Source organism: Chiroxiphia lanceolata, chromosome 6 (genome assembly GCF_009829145.1).
Source record: "Chiroxiphia lanceolata isolate bChiLan1 chromosome 6, bChiLan1.pri, whole genome shotgun sequence".
In the NCBI taxonomy this organism is placed as follows: Eukaryota; Metazoa; Chordata; class Aves; order Passeriformes; family Pipridae; genus Chiroxiphia; species Chiroxiphia lanceolata.
The window spans coordinates 18,998,614-19,015,678 of NC_045642.1; the positions used below are offsets into that span (position 1 = coordinate 18,998,614).

Below are 17,065 nucleotides of genomic sequence, written 5' to 3' on the forward strand. Positions count from 1 at the left end.
AAAATAAAAGCTGAAGTTAAATGATTTATTAAGCAAAGGAAGTTATTATCTATCAGAAGGGAATTGAATGGATTGTTTGTGGTCATAATGGACCTTAAGAGTTTTAGAAGTGGTAGATCTCATCCTCGCCCACCTAGTTTTAGATCCAAGGTTGGAATGAAGAAGTGAGCATTACAGTTTTTTTAGTTCCCAACTGGTTTCTCAACTTTGAATGACCTGAACTAAACTGAGAGGGAGCAAATACTGCCTGTGCATCTGCAGAAAAGGTTACAGCTGCCAAAAGCTGCTCTATCAGCTCAGCAAATTCTGGTTGCAGTTGATTTTTTATTGTTTTTATCCCCATTTTGGGGAGATTACTTGATCTAAAATGTTGGAAGTAGTACAGGTAACTGCTCGAGAATTCATTTTTATTTAGCTTAAACTATCTTAGGGTCATTTCTTAATATAGATTATCATAATTCAAGTTGTTTTGTAAATAATTGCAGTTAAAGAGCAGAAGTGTGTTTAGTTTTAATTTCCAAAAGTGCCCTAGCTATTTTGCTTTTTATTCACTTGTGTGCCATAGTCATTTACATTTTCCTGAAAGCCCAACACAAAGCACTTGACAGGAGCAAGGCGTAGCTGTTGATTCTTGACAAAGAAGCTGGTGGGGATTGTTCTGGAGCTGCCCCTGATGCCTTTTCTCCCTTCACTTTGTCACTTCTTCCTGTTTCAGGGAGCAGATCAAGAGGGTGAAAGACTCAGATGATGTTCCTATGGTGCTGGTGGGGAATAAATGTGACCTGCCAGCTCGGACAGTGGAGACTCGGCAAGCGCAGGACCTGGCCCGGAGTTACGGGATCCCCTACATAGAAACGTCTGCCAAAACCAGACAGGTAGGAGGAGGGTTTTAAACAAAATGTTCTTGTTTTCTTTTCTCTATTGCTGCCCTGGAATGGCAGCAACAGGCAGACACCAGCTTGCAGACAGATGGGTGCAAGGGCTGGGGTTAGTTGCTTCTTCAAGGGTAAGTGCTCCGTCAGGATGTTCTCTCCCCGGTCTGGGCTTGAGCCTGCAACCTGGAGAAATGCGTAATTCATGCTCTGGCAGCAGTGATACTTTCTAAGAGCTTTCTCCCAGGCTCTGGAATAACCCCCATAAATCACTGCAGGTCAGCTAAGCTGAGAGGCCTTGGCTAACCTCATCTGTGGTCTATTTTGGCAGACCTACAGGCAGAATATACCAGTGCTGGAAGGACCACATGGGACTCCCAGAGCACAAAGGTGGAAATGAAACAGCTGACATCTTCAGTGGTCCACTGGTGGCTTTTCTGTTGGTGGTAGACCTCATTCAGACTGCTGAAAGCTGAAGAAACTCAGGGACTTGAGAGCTCTTTGGCCTCATGGTTGCTCATTCAATCTTGCTCTCTGTTCGAGGGCCACACTAAGGTCCTTATTAAGTCTCCCCGGCTCGGTTTTCTGCCTTTAACTCTGCAATTTGCACTACTGGAAGACAGAGCTAGGAACACCTTGCTGGGGAGCAGAGCCCTCTCTTCTCTCCACTGTCTCCTCTCAAAGTGGACAGCTGCTTGGAGTGATGCTTTTTTCCCCAGGGCGTTGAGGATGCCTTCTACACCTTGGTGCGGGAAATCCGTCAGCATAAACTGCGCAAGCTGAATCCCCCAGATGAGAGTGGCCCTGGCTGCATGAACTGTAAATGTGTGGTATCGTGACTATGGTGAGTTGTGGAAGCAGGAGATGTGGTGCAGTGGGGTTATATCGGCAGCAGGCGATGGAGTGCCATGGAGATATGTTGGAAGCAGGGCAGGTGGTGACTACAGATGCACTCGTCTGCAAACAAATGCAGCAGAAATGATTTCAGCAGCAGATATTTTTTGAATGAAACACCTTTTCATTGAAATAGCAATAGTCAAAATTCCCACTTTCCTGGGGAAGTGTGGGAGAGGAAGGAGTTGTTTATTTCCCCCCTCATTTTGTACAACAAGATTCTATGGAACTGAATTTTTTTAAAAAGTGTGTTTTGTTGTGCTTTTCCCAAGAAAGCTTGTTCCCATGCTGCTGCTCTGAAAGAGAAGTAAAGCTGGTGTTGAAGCTGTACAGCTCAATGCCTGCTCACCAGACTGGCTCTAGAAGAGTTCAGATGAAGAGCTGGGTGGGTGCATTGCCTTCTAATGCACTCATGTAAATTGCCTCATCCTAAAGCTGTAGAGCAGACCTGTCTTGCTGTGAAAGTCCTATGTTCCTCAGAAGAGTTATCCCCATTAGATGTTTCCCCTGGGATATTTGGAACTGATGCAATGTTGAGAATTAGCCATAAGGGGGCTGTTTTGCTTTTATAAATTGTGTGTGCTGGAGCCAGAAACTGTTTTTCAGATTGTTTATATTCACTTGCCTCTTTTTCTTCTTTTTCTTTCCTTGTTATTTTTTTTTATGATGAGTTTATTTAAATCATTGCAATCCTGCTGGATAGCAATCAGGGAGAGCTCCTATTGTTGTCCCTGCTGGTATTAAGCCAAAGGCCTGGGAATATCTGTCTGTGTAACCAACTCGTTCCATGGCAGAAGTGGAGAGAGGGGCAACTGGGGATGAGATCTATATCTAAGGACATCTGGGACTGGGATGTGGGAGAAAAGCCTGCATGAACATTGCCCTTAATGTCTTTTGGGGAGTCTCCCAAGCGTCTGGATTGGCCCTTCACCCCTCTAAACAACTGCTGGAGTCCTAAAGAGAAGTGCATTGTATCCAGAGATGGTGCTAAGAGGGTATCCTGAAGGTGGAAGTGGTCAGCTGGTGGTTGCCTCCGTTGCTTTTTGAGCCAAAGGCCGTGAGCACAGCAGAGCTCTTCCTCCTACCCCCCAGCCCCCCCAAAAAACCCCAGCAAACAAAAAATGCTGGCAATGTTTGCTTCCTATGAGCAAAAAACCACCCAAGGACCCCACCCCTCTGCTCCCAGCTGAGGCACGTGAGGTCATCTGGGGGCTGAGCCAAATGCTGTGCCCAGCACACTTATCACTACTAAGGGAGATTTTCCAGATGTTTGGGTCCTCCAGATGTTCAGGAGCGTTTCCTCCGGATGGGGATGTGAGCTCAAGGCTCGTTTCCTGCTCTGGCTCACAGCTGACAGCATGGGCTTGGCAGACACTGCTGCTCCCTTACACTGCCAGGAGCCTAGTCCTTGTCACAGCCCGGTGGCAGCACTGGTGTGGGCAAGAAGGGGAGGGAAAGAGTCTCTTGGAAACGCTCCTCTCTCTTAAAAGAGCATGCCCAAGTCTTTTTCTGCTCAGGCAGAAACTGGAAACCAGACATCCCAGCTTACTGTAGCTGCAGTGGCCGAGAGCAGAGAGGGAGGAACATCAAAGCACAAAGGGAGAAGTGAGGCAAAGACATGCTGGGATTTAGGGAGGGGAAGGGTGGGTGTGTGGCCAGGGAAATTTGGTTGCATTTGCCCTGGATTCACTTTGTGGTTCTCATCATCCCTGGAGGAGGGGGGAAGATCTTGCCAAACAGTGCCCCTTCCCACAAGGAGGTTCAGGCAGAGGCAGAAGGTCTGGTGAGGTGCCCGGGGCTCACCCATCACTCCAAAGCTTATTCCCTTCAACAGATGTGCAGATGCTTTGCTGAGCCAGGCCCAGGCCTCTGAGACCTGTGCAGTCTTCTGCTTTTCTCTGTGGGCACTAGCAGGGTCATTCCAAAATGTGAGGGTTGAGTAATGGAAACAGCCCCGATGGTTCTGATGGTGAATGGGTGCTAATGAGTGTCCTCTTCTGGTTTCAGCTGACTGGACCGTGTCTTGGAGAGGTTCCCACTGTGCAGTGCACAAGGACAGAGGTGAAGCAAAGGAAGAAGCAAACGGATTCAGAGGAGGAATATGGGGGAGGGGGAGAGGAGGAGGAAGAGGACAGGGTGAGCATGAGCCCTCCAAGGACTATCTCACACTTCACCCAAGCCTGCGGCAAACAACATTTTTTCTTTTTTATCCCCATCCCCTCATCCTTTGGCGTCCTCCCACCCCGGCAACTGTACAAAGCCACAGATTGAATCACAGTAAATTATTATTTGATGGTCTCGACAAATCATCTTGATGGCTGTGTTCTCCTTCCAGAGGGTGCTGCTGCTGGTGCTCCTGAAGGATTGCTGATGGGATGGCAGGGAGGAAAAGGTGCTGATATTTGCTCTCTGCAGACCAAGGTCATGCTGTAGATCATGAAGGTGATTGGGGAAGACAAGCTGCCTTTCAGGGCAAGACAGCTTGTCTTTGGCTCCAGCAAGTTGTTGTCATGGTCCCATCACCTCCAGCCCACCTGAAACTCTGCTGGCTCCACGTTTTGGTAGGATGGAAGAATCCAACCAGTCGAAGCCTGTCCTCAGTGCTCCCCTTGAGTGCCTTGCTTTCAGCCTAGTTCTTGTGTGATTTTTTATGGCCTCAGATGCAATGCCTGGAAGGAAAGAAGCAATGAGGAGGAGATCCAAAAGCCTGGTTCACTTCAGCTGGTGCCAGTTAGTTGCTTCTGTGACTTTTTTCCAGGCAGCTCTTTCTGGCACAAGACCTCCATAATTAATGTGTTGTGCTCCAGAGGTAGAATTAGGCCTTTCTGGTCCCTTCCAGCACCTAGCTAGTGCTAACACCTGTGTAGTACGTATACCTCAGGCTGTTCTAGTCTGTTGGCAGCGTGTAAAAGTATGCAAATCCTCATCTGCCCTGTGCGTGGCTTCATTACTGGTGAGCACGTAGAGAAGGGCTTTCGTGCACTGCAGATAGCTGTCTGGCTGCTTAGCAACTAAGACTAAAGGATTCAGGCTTCCAATCTTGGGTTTAGAGTACGTAAGAGTGTTTTGGATAAGGGCTAATGTGTTGGGAACCCCATCTTTGCTCACCTCTGCTCCTTTGTGATTTTTGCCTGAGCTCTGACCCGTGTGCTTTTCACTTGCAGACCCAAGATGATGCACTGTGCTCAGTACTGCAGGTGGCTCAGTACTTGCTGCCTTTCCCTCTCCCAAGCTATTGCACATGCTAATTTAGCTGGCATCCAGAATAAAGAGCACCAAAGGGGGAAGGTTATCCAGCTGAGTGTGGCAGGGAGCTGTTCTGCATGGGCTAGCCCAGGCCTGAAGAGGTGCTGGCTTTGGCAGCCAAGGCCGGTCAGGGATGGGAGTGGCGAGGGCGGTGTGTGAGTCACATGCTTCGTATGGCAAAACTGGTACAGAAACCCTGGTCACCCTCAGCACAAAGCCACAGCCCACCCAGGGGTTCCCAGCATCCATGTGAATAGCCTCCATCCCACTCCTCATCCTCCCTCATGCCAGGCAGCAGCAGAATTAAAGCAGCAGAAATTCAGCTCCTGTACTGCTTGGAGGTGCTGCTTTTGCTTTTGGCCTGGGCAAGAGAGGACTTGTGCTAATGGCTTGGGTTTTTGTACATGCCTGCTCCCGAACTGCTGTGGGGCACAGCCCCCACCCTGGCTGCAGCTGCCTGGCACCCTGTTCCCATAGGAGAAGGACTGATACCAGCTGGAGTGGGAGAAGTTGCCCAAGGGAAGAACTGCCCTGCCTTTAACTGGGTGTGCTGTTTGCAGCAGCGCCTGTCCCTGTGCTGTAGGAGTGCTGAAGTTGCTGAGTCTGGTATTACATGGTGGGACTGGACCAGAGGCTCCCAGAAAACCTTCCAACCTAAGTTGTTTCAAGTGTGAAACCTGGAAGAATGGTGTTTGTTCCTAAGTTGGCAGCTTGTGTGCAGCTGCCCATGGGGCAGACGGCAGAGATACTTTGTCCTTCTAGAAGATGACTAAAAGCCTTAACAGTTAGTGGGGTGGGTTGACATGGGAGCCCTCGCTTGGTGGTGTTTCTGCACTAGGAACCTAGTGCTCTTTATCTGCAATAGAACTTCTCTCATCCTTCACCAGGCCCTTGGTGAAGGATGGGATAGGTGTATCTGGAGGCCTGCAGATGAGAATTAACACGATGTCTGGGGTTCTCTCTGGATGGCTCTAATCATGGAGAGTATTCTCTCATTTCTGGTTGGGAGCCAGGTGTCACAGTGAAGGACTGGGAGATGTGGTTAAGCAGCTCCCCGGGGGAGCTCCTGGGAACACCAGGAATGAGGTGTCTTCACAGGGCAGGCACCAGCTGCAGTCACAAGAAACTGGCACGTCTTAGTGAGGGTGTGCTAGTGACACTGGCCAGAATGCAAACTACTTCAGCAGCTTGGTCGGGAGCAGGAAGCCGAAGTGGGAGCATCTCTCTTTCAGAGCGGTTTCTGCACTCCTCAGAGTAAGGTTTTCCAGCTTGTTGAGGAAAGCTCCATGTCTGGTCAAGTCACATATGTTATCATAGCTTGTTTGAGCACCTGCTAGTTGCAAAATACTGTTGCTTCCTTGGACCGCTCTTCATGGCTGTTGCACCAAGGGGTGCTGAAAATGAGCTGTTTCGTCCACAGATCAGCATTCAGTGTCACCATCGGGCACCAGACAGGCTTTTCTTCCCAGCAGAAGAGTTCAGTTGAAACTTCACAGCTTTCTTCTGTTGTACACTTCAAGTGATTTCAGATATTGATAGTTTGTTCTGGTGTAGCTGGTTGTAGTCCTGTTTTATGTATAGCTAAAGCAGACCTCGATGTGCTAGGAAACACTGGGCTTGTGCAAATGGCCCCTAGAGTTCTTCAGCAGCCAAGGTCTCCCTTCACCTTGGTGCAGGTGGTAGGACAGTGCTATGACAGGACAGCATTTCAGAAATCCAGTGGTCAGGTAAGAGGTAGAACTGGAGACAGCAAGGATCCGAGGAGGACCTGGCTGAGAGGTAACATTCTGAGTCTGGCAGTTCACAGACCAATCTTTGCAGCCTTGTGGATTGCACCCAGCAGAAGCAGGGCAGCCAGGATCCTTTTTCAAACAGTGCTGATCAGTAACATGACCATCTCAGGAGCTGGTTAGCCTTTTGCGTTAATTGAAAGATCACAAGAAACTCCAGCTCAGGGTCAAGTCCATGCTGAAAGCTGGAGATAGTTTGGGAGCAAAAAGGTGCTAAAAGCTTGACACCACAGCTCTTCTCTGGAAATCATGTATTAATTGTGTATTAATGTAGTGCTGCATCTTTGTTTCCAGAAGGAGAATCATGACAGATCTTCGATATGCAGTAATATACATCAGCCATGATCTGATCTCATCTTTGCTGTAGGCAAAAAACAGATTGTATCACTTCTCTCAGGTGGAGCTGTTCCTTTGGATTTGGCTTTTTCACTTGCTACCTTGGTGCTGGTAATTTGGGTACAGGACAGCAACTTGCTGGCTGGCCATGACAGGCAGAAGGTCAATATATGAGCTCATGATGTGTTGTCTGCTTGCTAGCTGAACTTCTTAAGTCTGAAAGTAATGTCAGAATTTCAGTTTCACTGGAGTGAATGTAGGCCTGGAGAAGGAATTGTGGGGTTTGGAGTTGATTTTCCCCATAGTTTTTTAAGGCACATTTGTTCTAGAAGTACATGGACTGGAATATGCAGTTTTTGGACACTGCAGTCATTTCCCTTATGACAAGGAGTTTGTTGCCTGTCTCAACTCTGCTTCTGTGACACAAGCTTAGGTGAGCAGAATGTACAATTATTCTGAAGGGCTGATCCTGTTGCATAGCTAGAAGCTGCAGGAGTCCACAGAGGAAAGCTTTTTGCTATATTTGACACATCAGCTCACATTTGGCTGTTGTGACCTCTTCAGCTGGTCATGGCAAGGCTAAACTAAACTTGGTGCTGTGCTCCAGCAAGTGTGAGCACCACTTCTGAGAAGGCTTCAGTCATCCTACTGATTATCTGTTGACACTGCATCTCCTGTGATGAAGGAGAGCCACCTTTGAACCTGTACTTAAATGACAGAATAGCTGACGAGGTCTGTTCTAGTCTGGTCAGGTACACATGTCTCAGGATGTATAATGTATGTTTTTCTCTCACATTGTTCAAGAGCCTCACACCCTATTACAGAGGAGTTGGGGCTCTAGAGACATCACAGCTGAGTCAACTGAGGTAATTGCTTACAAGTCCTTAAAGATGCTGATTAAATGTTGGAACAGATCTCATGCCTTTTGGTCTCTCAGGGCTTCCACAGAAGCATTTTCCTAAGCCAGCAGAGATGGTGATGCCAAAACAGATGAGCACATGGTGCTTGCTGAAGGCTTTGGCAAGCACCTTCGTTGAGTTTTCAGGAGCTGGCAGCAATGGCTCATTGCTGGAGTGAGACCTGAGATGTGATGGTAGTGGCAAGGGTAGCTGAATGAAAGGCTTGAGTTTTATGGAGAAGCCTTGGCTAAATGCTGGCCTCATCCTCCTCACCTGCAGTCTGGTTGGGTAAAGAGGAGCAGACCAGGTTTCCCTTCTGGACTACAGCCACTGCTGCAGACCTTTTCAGCCTAAGTGGTACTTCCAAATGGCACTTTTTGCCTCCACCAGGAGCCATAAAGGTAAGCAAAGCCACTCCAAGAACCAGCTTCCCCAGGCAACTACCTGCCTGAGGTTATATAAGTCTGTCTGCAGGCTTAGGTATCCCAGGGGCTGGACGCTGATGTGGAGCCAGGCTGTGGCCTCCAGGGCACCAGAGCAGCCCAGGCTCTTAATGGGATGGTTGGAAGGAGGGGCTTGTGGTATTGCACCCTGTCTATCCACAGGTACCTCTAAGGGACCTCATACCACTTTTGGACCAAGATGGAAGTTTCTTAGTTTACCTTTCTCTGTGTCTTATGAGGAGCCTGTTTTCTCAGCCTATGTGGAAGAATAGGGCTCAATAAGCCAGGCTTTGGTGACTTCAGTCTCTCAGATTCATGTCTTTGTGTGTACCTTCAAAGCCATCTCCATCACCATCTTGGGCTCATTTGTACCTGCTGCCAGTGAGTGAGGATGCTTGTGGGATGGAACCACCTGCTGCGTCAACTACTGAGATACTATTTCACCTCTGGTTTGCTTGTCTCCTGCACTGTCCTGGTGCCCATGTCCTTCTAGGTGAACAGGATCCTGGTGTATGCGCTGTGGGCTTCCTCAGCTGCTGAGGTTGTAGGACTGGGGAGATGGTTTGGGAAGGGGTCAGACCTGCCTCTTTCAATTGCCAGGCTGTTCTTTTCTCTGTATGCTGCTTTGTAGATGATGTGCTGTAGGAAGGAGGTGACATTGCTCAGAGGACCCCCAGCAATGGTGGGAACTGGGACAGACAGATGGGGCTGCCCCCATGTGCAGCTCCTTTCCCCTCAGGGCAGATGGGCCCTGCTCTCTGTGTGTTGAGTACAGGGTCTGTGGCTTAGCAGATGTAAGGTACCAGCCCCAGCCATGGCTGCTGGGGCTGGGGGAGCACACCCTGTGCTCTGTGTGCCCTCGCTCTGCTCTGCAACCCCCAGCCACCACTGCCATGGCCCCTTTCAGCACAAGAAGCACGTGAGCAGTGCAGCAGGACATGGTAGCAGGTGAGCAGCACAGTGGGCGAAGAGGAGGAACACTCCCAGGCCCAGCCAAACTCCAACACTGCCCCTCGGCCAAACTGGCTGGGGCGCAAAGCTGCCAGACACAGCACACCGATCTCTCTCCCCCCACTACATCCTGGGACCAGAGCCTAAACCAGCACAAAGCCTTGCTCCTTCCCTCAGGTTGGCTCTGCTCCAGGCTCCACTTAGCATCAATTATTCAGTGCCGACTGGCTGAAGCCTTGCAGAGGCACACAACGGGGATTGATGAGCTTTTCATGTTGTGGGTGGTGGGCAGGGAGGGTGAGGAGTGCAGCCATGGCTTGGCAGAGACCCAGCGAGCAACAGGGATAGAAATGGCCACCCGCTTGTCCCAGCTCCTGGCACTGCTGGTTTGGTTGTTCATGAGCCAGGAAGGACAGGAGCCATATGGGGCTGCAGGGCACCAGAGCTGAGCACAGCCTGGGGAGTCTGCAGTTCTGCCTTGGGCAGGGATCAGCCCTGGGAAATGGAGAGCTGGTGTAGTTCTCTGAAAGCCATGACGAGAGCAGTGGCTCCACCAGGGAAAGGGTGATAGGAAGTACTGGCAAATACCAAGTGCAGGGGGAGAGGCTGTGGGAGGACCAGTCCCTGGCTGACAAGGCCGTTAGAATTTAGGCAGCAGCCTCAATACCTTCTACAGAGTTCATTTGCCACTGGTCCCGGTGCTGTCTAGCAAGTGGATATTGGTAACGTTGGGCTTTGGGACTGCCCTGCTCTTTGTCCCCTGTGAGCAGCAGCCAAGCCCTGGGGGGACATAGGAGAGGGCAGGGGGTGCTGCTTGACTGATGCAGGGGCTGTCTGCCCTCCCATCCCATTAGGGACATGAGTACTTTCCATGCTGACACCTCCCTGCAGCAGGGAGCATGCCATGGCCTTGTGCTCCTAGCACCAGCTGGAGGCCTGGCATTTAGCCTAGGCTGAACACCAGACAAGGCTTATGTTCACCCCGAGGTCTTTCACTTCTTGGGTAAGGGATGGAAATCCTAGGCTTACCTGGTGAGCAAGTCCCAGGGGAGGTCTCCCTTTGGGGAGGACTCTGCAGTGGGTACTTGGCATCCCAAAACCCTACCTGTGACCCCCATTAAGCACCAATTCAAGGCTGGGTACTGCTGTGGCTCCTGCATTAGCTGGAGGGATGCTGTCAAGAGGAGGTGGTGGAGCCCTGCCTGTCCCTAGTCCTTGCAGGAGCAGAGTGAGAGTACCCTGCCACAGCTAGGAGACCACAACTGGGCACATACATGGAGTGTGGGAATCAAGGATACCTGTAAGCAGTATCTTACTCCATTTTTTTTTCCAACTACCAAGTGAACCAAGGCTGTTTAATAAAGAAACACATCCCTCAAACCTAGCACAACTCACCTACCCTCGGGAAAACTCTGCCCTTCTGGACACTTCCGCTCCCTCTTTGGCAGGGAGGCTGTTCCTGCAGTTGGATAAATGCCATCTCTAATCCCTGCAGTGCCTCTCATTTAGGCAACCATGGCAGATGTTCAAACCTGGTCCCACCTGGCTGCTTCCTCCCCACTACCTGAAAGCCAGCTGGGGCTGTTGGCTGGGAGGTGACACAAAGCAGCTTGTGCAACCAGACTGCTTGTGGGTGCCTGAAACACAGAAGGGACAAGGTTTGTTTCACTCCAGCCTATGGATGTCTCACCCATGCTCATGCTGGCATCCAGTGTGAAATGGCATAGGAGATGTGCCAAGAGCTGCATCCTCAGGGCACTCCTGCTCCATGGTGTTTACTGGTGCAGGTTTGGGTTTTTTAGTAGCGTTGCAGACAAGGTTTTAAACAGTTAATGTAAATTAGCTAACTTAAAGACACTGGAGAGCAAGATAGGAGCATTTTTTTTTTCCTATTTGACCTCTTTTAGGTGAGGCACAGCAGTGATAGAAGCAGGAATACCAGCCTACAGCACCCAGCAGGTGATACACAGGGATGCCAATTTCCTGCACTACTCTTAAATCCTAGGGTGGCATTTAGGTAATCCTGGCCCCTCCAATTGCTGTTGGTCTTTGTGCCCTCTGTGCTACTCTGGCAGAGACAGGTGCCCCTGTGTTTACTATAAACATGTTGCTTAAGAACAAATGGCAGCTTTCTCTTAGGGAAGCCAGAATACTGCTCACATTTAACACCCCAAAGCCATGGGTGACCCCATGGTCATCTAAGTGCAGGAAGCCCTGGCCACAAAATCTGAGGTATGTCAGAGGTACTGCTCACACACAGCTTTGTAAAATTCATCTTCAGCTGTGAGCAGCCCCACCTTACGCTCCCAGTGACTGGTGTAAACGTGACTCAGTCCTGACTCATGAGTTGCACCCACCCACCCACCTGCTGTGCAAGGAGCTGTGTCCACCTGCTCCCTGTCCTGCCCAACCCTCCTAGCACTGCCTCAGGCCAGGAAAACAAACTCCAAACAGAAAATCTTGGCCAAAAAAGAAGCTGCAGAGGGGCTGCTGGGCAAGGGGCCATGTGTCAGATGGGATGCGCAGGAGCTGCAGGCAGGATACTGCCCTTTGCTCAGGTGGCAGAGGACAGGGCTATGTGGGATGAAGCATTTTTCTTTCCACTGCTGCTGGGGATGCCTGGATTTAACTACAGTAGAAAAGCCGGGAGGAAAGCAGAGATGAAGTAGGAGGGACCCTCTGCAGCTGAAGCTTACCCAGGGAACCAGGCTAACACTCAGGAGAAGGCAGCCAGTCTTGCTGCAGCTTCTGTCACTGTAATAAACCTCATGGAGTCTGATTTTATGCTAAACTTCTTTAACCATTATTATTATTATTATTACAACCATGTAAAACACAGCATCAAATACTTTGGACAGTTTGGATCAGCGTAAAAAGGAATGATAACTTTTTTCCCCCGAAAAAAACTTCCTTTAAAAAAAATAACCACAGAGGAAAAAAAGCAAAAAAAAAAAAAAAAGCACAGACATAACAATGTTTTTTTTTAAAGTAATAATTATAATACATTAGAAAGAGTCACGGAGGAAGCGTTCCACGCTGTAAACAAGAAAAGCAATTAAAAAGAAAAGCAGATGGTAGCCAGGTTCTCAAAGTGCACAGCTGAGAAACCCTGACCTCAACCACAGTCCCATACTGGAACTCGACTCCATGGTTCCTGCTGCCCACCGATGCTGCAGCCACTCAAAGTGCTCAATCACAAACAAACAACAAAACCAAACCAACCCCAAAAAACCCCAAACCCACAACACTGGTCTTTACATTGACATGGAAGACAGCAAGGCAAAGAGTTGTCTCAGGGCTGTGAGGGCTAAGACGGGGGGGGAGCTGCTTTCCCAAGTTTGCTCACAGTAAGAATGCCTTTTGCCAAGGGGCTGACACTGTTATAAGAGGCTGGGCAGGGGGCAAGTGGCTTAGACCAGTTAATTTGGTAAGAGGCAAGTGGCTTAGAACAGTTAATTTGTCCTGCTGAGCTGCCACCCTCATCCTTCCCTTCCTATTCCCCGTGAAAAGAGCTGAGGATGGGCCAGGTCCTGCCTATCCTGGCTGCCACAGACCTGCCATGGCTGCACTTTTGTCTGCAGCAAGAGGCAGGTCTGCAGACAAGAGGAAGCAGGATTTGTCATCTCCTTGTAGATCATGCTTTGATGTGCTGAAGAAAGAGCATCACACCAAGGAAAGCAATGCACGCTGCTGGCTCCCAGCCAGCTGTGGCAAAGGGCCTCTTCCGAAACCTACCAGCTTTCAGGGCCTGCAGGTTGGAGAAGAGCTTCTTAGGTGGCACAGTGAGGAGCTCAAAGACCTTCCCAGCAAGGAGCACATTGGTGGAAAGGGGGAGCCTTTGTTTGCCTGGTCCAAAGGTCACTGAAACCAGCTGGTGGCTTCCCCCAGGTGTAGAGATGACTGAGGACCTTGCTGCTCATTCCCAGTAGGTCTTGAAGGGGAGGAACCGCCCCCTCAAAATTCATGTTGAACATCATACACCAAACGCTATGCAATGAGTACTATGCATTTGACAGCTCTCCAAAATTAGAGCAAACCACCTTCTCACATGTTAATACTGCAAAACATCCCAGACATGCTGGATGAGGAGCCCAGGTGCACAAGCAACATGATGTGCCAAGGCTGTGTGCCTGAAATGAGGGAAAATAGGTCAAAATGAGGGGAAAGAGGTCTCCGCTCCTGCACATGTGAGCCAAATGCTCAGATGGATTAGCAGGAGTCCTATGCAGGCTTCAAGGAGAGGACAGAGCCCCAGGCTACAGAAGCCAAGCCAAGATGTGACCAACAGCCCTCAGATGCTTCTCGTTGCTTCACAGTCAGCTCCAGTGGCCAGTGGGCTGCCAGCAAAAGGCAACAGATACCTGTCCTGAAATACTGCTCAGGTATTTTAACACACAAATAGGTTTAACTATGCAGAGTTACGGGAAAACATACTCTAAATTAAAAACAACTCAAGCACCATTGTCCTAGAAAGGACCAGTGGTGTCTCAAAACACAAATACTGAACATTCATAGAGCACTTTTCCTCAAACAGCAACGCTTGACTCCTCACAACACCCCTGCGAGGTAGCTAATAGAGTTATCCCTGCTTTGCAGAGGGAGAGGACAGCCAAGGCTGGAAGCTCAGCAGAAGATGGGGCCTTGGACAGAGCAGGGGTTGCAACAGAAGCTGAGAGTGCTGTGGTCTGGCTGGCTACATCCAAACAAAGATTGGGTGCTCCCTTTGACACTCTTTCTGCTACAAACACAACCAACCACACGTACACAAGGCAAAATAAACCCTGATAAATCATTGAATCATAAAACATGATGAATTGGAAGGGACCCATCAGGATCATCGAGTCCAACTCCTAGACCCCACTAAGTAATTTAGTGGAGGTTTGGTGCTGGGCTTTCATGTAGGCTTCAGATCAGGTTATGCTATTGAAGCAGCTTGTGAGATAAAAAAAATAGTTTTCCAAGTCTCCTTAGAAACTTAGAGGAGCTTTTGCTCAGGGTCTCTGTTGAAGGGGTGGGAATCCCACCTGCAGCCACTGCTTCTGAACTGCAAGGTCAAAAAGCACATCTAGACTGGTTTATTTCTTGCTTCTTCCACTGATCTACCTTCCTGATGAAGGCTCTTCAACCTCTGGGCATGCAGTAGATGCTGAAACAGGATTTTTGACCAGCTCTTTCAGTGGGGTGTGTCCCAAGGTCCCTGCACACCTCCAACCAATGGCATGGGCTGTGCAGCAGCAACACTCTGGGATGGGGATGGACAGGCCACCAGGACTTGGTGCATGAAGGGCAAGCAGGCATGTGGGCACCCATCATGCCCAGGTTTCCTTCCTTGGCTGTTAATTTCTGTGTGGTCTAAACGAGAAGAGCTGAGATCAGACCCTGGGCAATGTGCTCCCTTTCCCCAACTCCTATGCTCTTTCCACCCTGATACTTAACCTGCTCAAAGTAAAAGCGGACTTCAGCTTGGGCACTGTGATTAGATGCCATCGCACCTCCTGCAGCTTGCTCATGCTGACAGGCCTCCCGAGCCAGCAGTCCCTTTTCCTGTTTGGCCAATAAAAAGGCAGCGAGCCTGCTCGCCACGCTGGACCTGCGAAGGAAAGGCCAGCAGAAAGGTCACTCAGCTCAAGAGACCAGGCTCAACATTCATCACTGGCCTTCTCACCTTGAGAACTTGGGAAAGAACCACCCTGTTGGTGGTCCTCCACTGGGGTAACACCAAGCAGACACCTTAGGGACTCAGCAGCTGTTAAACCTCTTCTCTGGGACACCATCCACCGCCGCAGCAGGAACTGGGTACAGCTGGGCACTGCTTTGTGGAATTGCATAGAGGGAGCAGCAGGCCAGGATGCCGTGGCCCTGCCTGGAAATCCTGCTGCCTACAACCATGGGTCTGGGAAATGAAATAAAGATCTATTGCTACAAAGGCCTTTGAAACCAATGCTGTGGCTGTGCTGATGGGGCATTTTAAAGAAAGCATCTCGGATTCCTATGCCTTATGCCTGTTTCCCTGGCCATGGGTACCCATGGCAGGCAGGAGCAAAAGAAAACACGCAACACATTCACCAGCCCTGCCTCTTCCCCCAAGCTCAGGGAGCTTTGAGGAACAAAACATGAAATCACTTTCCAATTTGTCCATAGGAAAGACGCAAATCCAATTTGTTGGTGTCTCCTGTTGCTGGTGGCCCCTGCTTCGTCTCCTCGCTGGGCACACGTACCAAAGCACAGCTCGACATACGATGGCTGCTGTGCTGTCACCCCGACACAGCCCTGCTGAAGGATGGGGATCCTGTAAATGAGGCAGGGGTGCTGCTCCAGAACCCACTTCCTCTCCCTCGCCTCCCCCATCTCCACTAAAACGTCACTGATTTGGGCATCTTTGCCAGGGGAGGAGAGCCTGAAAGGAAACTGTTCTCTGAGTGAGATTTGACAACCTGTGGTGGTAATTTTGGTTTGGGGCTCAGAGGGGGTCGTGGGGCTTTCAGTGCGTTTAATGGTTTCTGGAGGCTTTTCTGGACATCTACCTCCTCCGGGTCCGGCGTAAGAGTTGGTGGCGTGGAGGTGGCAGGCAGGGGGTGCCCAGTCTCCGACAGAGGCAATGCCACCTGCTTTCTGTTCAAGAAGTCCTGCTCTGTCACGTGGGCCAGGTGGAGGGGAGTGACAGTTTTGATAACGATGTAGGGGCTGTTCCCCTCCACCACAGGGGATGATGGCTGCTGGAAGGGGCAGCCCTCACCCAGCCCTGCTCCCTCTGGCTCGCTGCTGGATAAGATGGGCACGCTGCCTCCCACCACCCTGTCCTTGGGCCAGTGCACAGTGCTGGCAGCACTCCCCAGCCCATTCTGCAGGCTGGTGAGCTCTCCTGTGGACGCAGCTTTGGATGCTGAGCGCTTCAAGTCCATTTTGCCCGGCAGCACTGCTCCGCAGTGCTCCTGGTCCACTGCCTCCCTGTGCCCACTCTCGGGGGAGCCGTCGTTCCGTGATGTGCAAGAGAGACGCCGGCAGCTGCCCAGCAGGGGATGGGGGGGTGCTTCAAGCACTGCATCTTCACACAGGGAAGATGCTTGTTCTGCTGGCAGGGCAGCAGGATTTGGCTGCCATACTGCATCATCCGTAGTGGAAAGTTCAGCAGTGCTCAAGTCAGGAGGAGTTGGCCTGTTTTGGAGAGAGGAGTCTAAGGAGCTGTGCTCAGCTGGGGCATGGAGGGGGACTCCATGGTCCATCATGGCACAGCCAGGAGCAAGAGGAGGCTCCTCTGGAGGCAGGGCCGTGGGCAGGAGGTGGTGATGGGCCTGTGTCTCGCTTGCCTTCAGAAGAGATGACAGCTGCCCGTCCACAATGGGCTCCACCCGGCCCTGCTCTTCCAGTGGCCGCCCACCAGGAGGAGGCACGTTTGTTGCTTCTGCTGCTTCACTGCCCTGGAGAGTGGGAATCCTCTCTTCCACCACTGTCATTCCTCCTGGTCCCTCAGGAACTCTGTGGGGATGGGGCTCCCTGTCCAGGGTGTGCTCACCCGCCCGGCCATTCTGGCTGTTGGCTGCTGGGTTGTCCTTTACAGCTACTGGATTGAGAGAGAGCTCCAGGCCCAGGGGTTTCCTTGGAAACTCTTCAGGCTTTGCTGCATTGAAAGCAGA

The 17,065-nt window shown here is 50.5% G+C and overlaps 2 protein-coding genes across 6 annotated transcripts in view; one reads left to right on the forward strand and one right to left on the reverse strand.

Annotated features, from left to right (window-relative positions):
• Window positions 1-4,072, forward strand: part of HRAS (HRas proto-oncogene, GTPase) — a 40,752-nt gene extending 36,680 nt beyond the window's left edge. Inside the window, exons 4-6 of the mRNA XM_032691612.1 lie at window positions 716-875; window positions 1,592-1,716; window positions 3,774-4,072. Of these exons, the coding sequence (XP_032547503.1) occupies window positions 716-875; window positions 1,592-1,711 (280 nt within the window). The 3' untranslated portion in view covers window positions 1,712-1,716; window positions 3,774-4,072. The remainder of the gene's footprint in view (window positions 1-715; window positions 876-1,591; window positions 1,717-3,773) is intronic.
• Window positions 4,073-12,210: 8,138 nt separating this feature from the next.
• Window positions 12,211-17,065, reverse strand: part of LOC116788606 (USP6 N-terminal-like protein) — a 78,150-nt gene continuing 73,295 nt past the window's right edge. For all 5 annotated transcript variants that reach the window (XM_032691591.1, XM_032691595.1, XM_032691592.1 and 2 more), the window contains one exon: window positions 12,211-17,049. In XM_032691591.1, coding sequence (XP_032547482.1) covers window positions 15,785-17,049 — 1,265 coding nt within the window. In that variant the 3' untranslated portion in view covers window positions 12,211-15,784. The remainder of the gene's footprint in view (window positions 17,050-17,065) is intronic.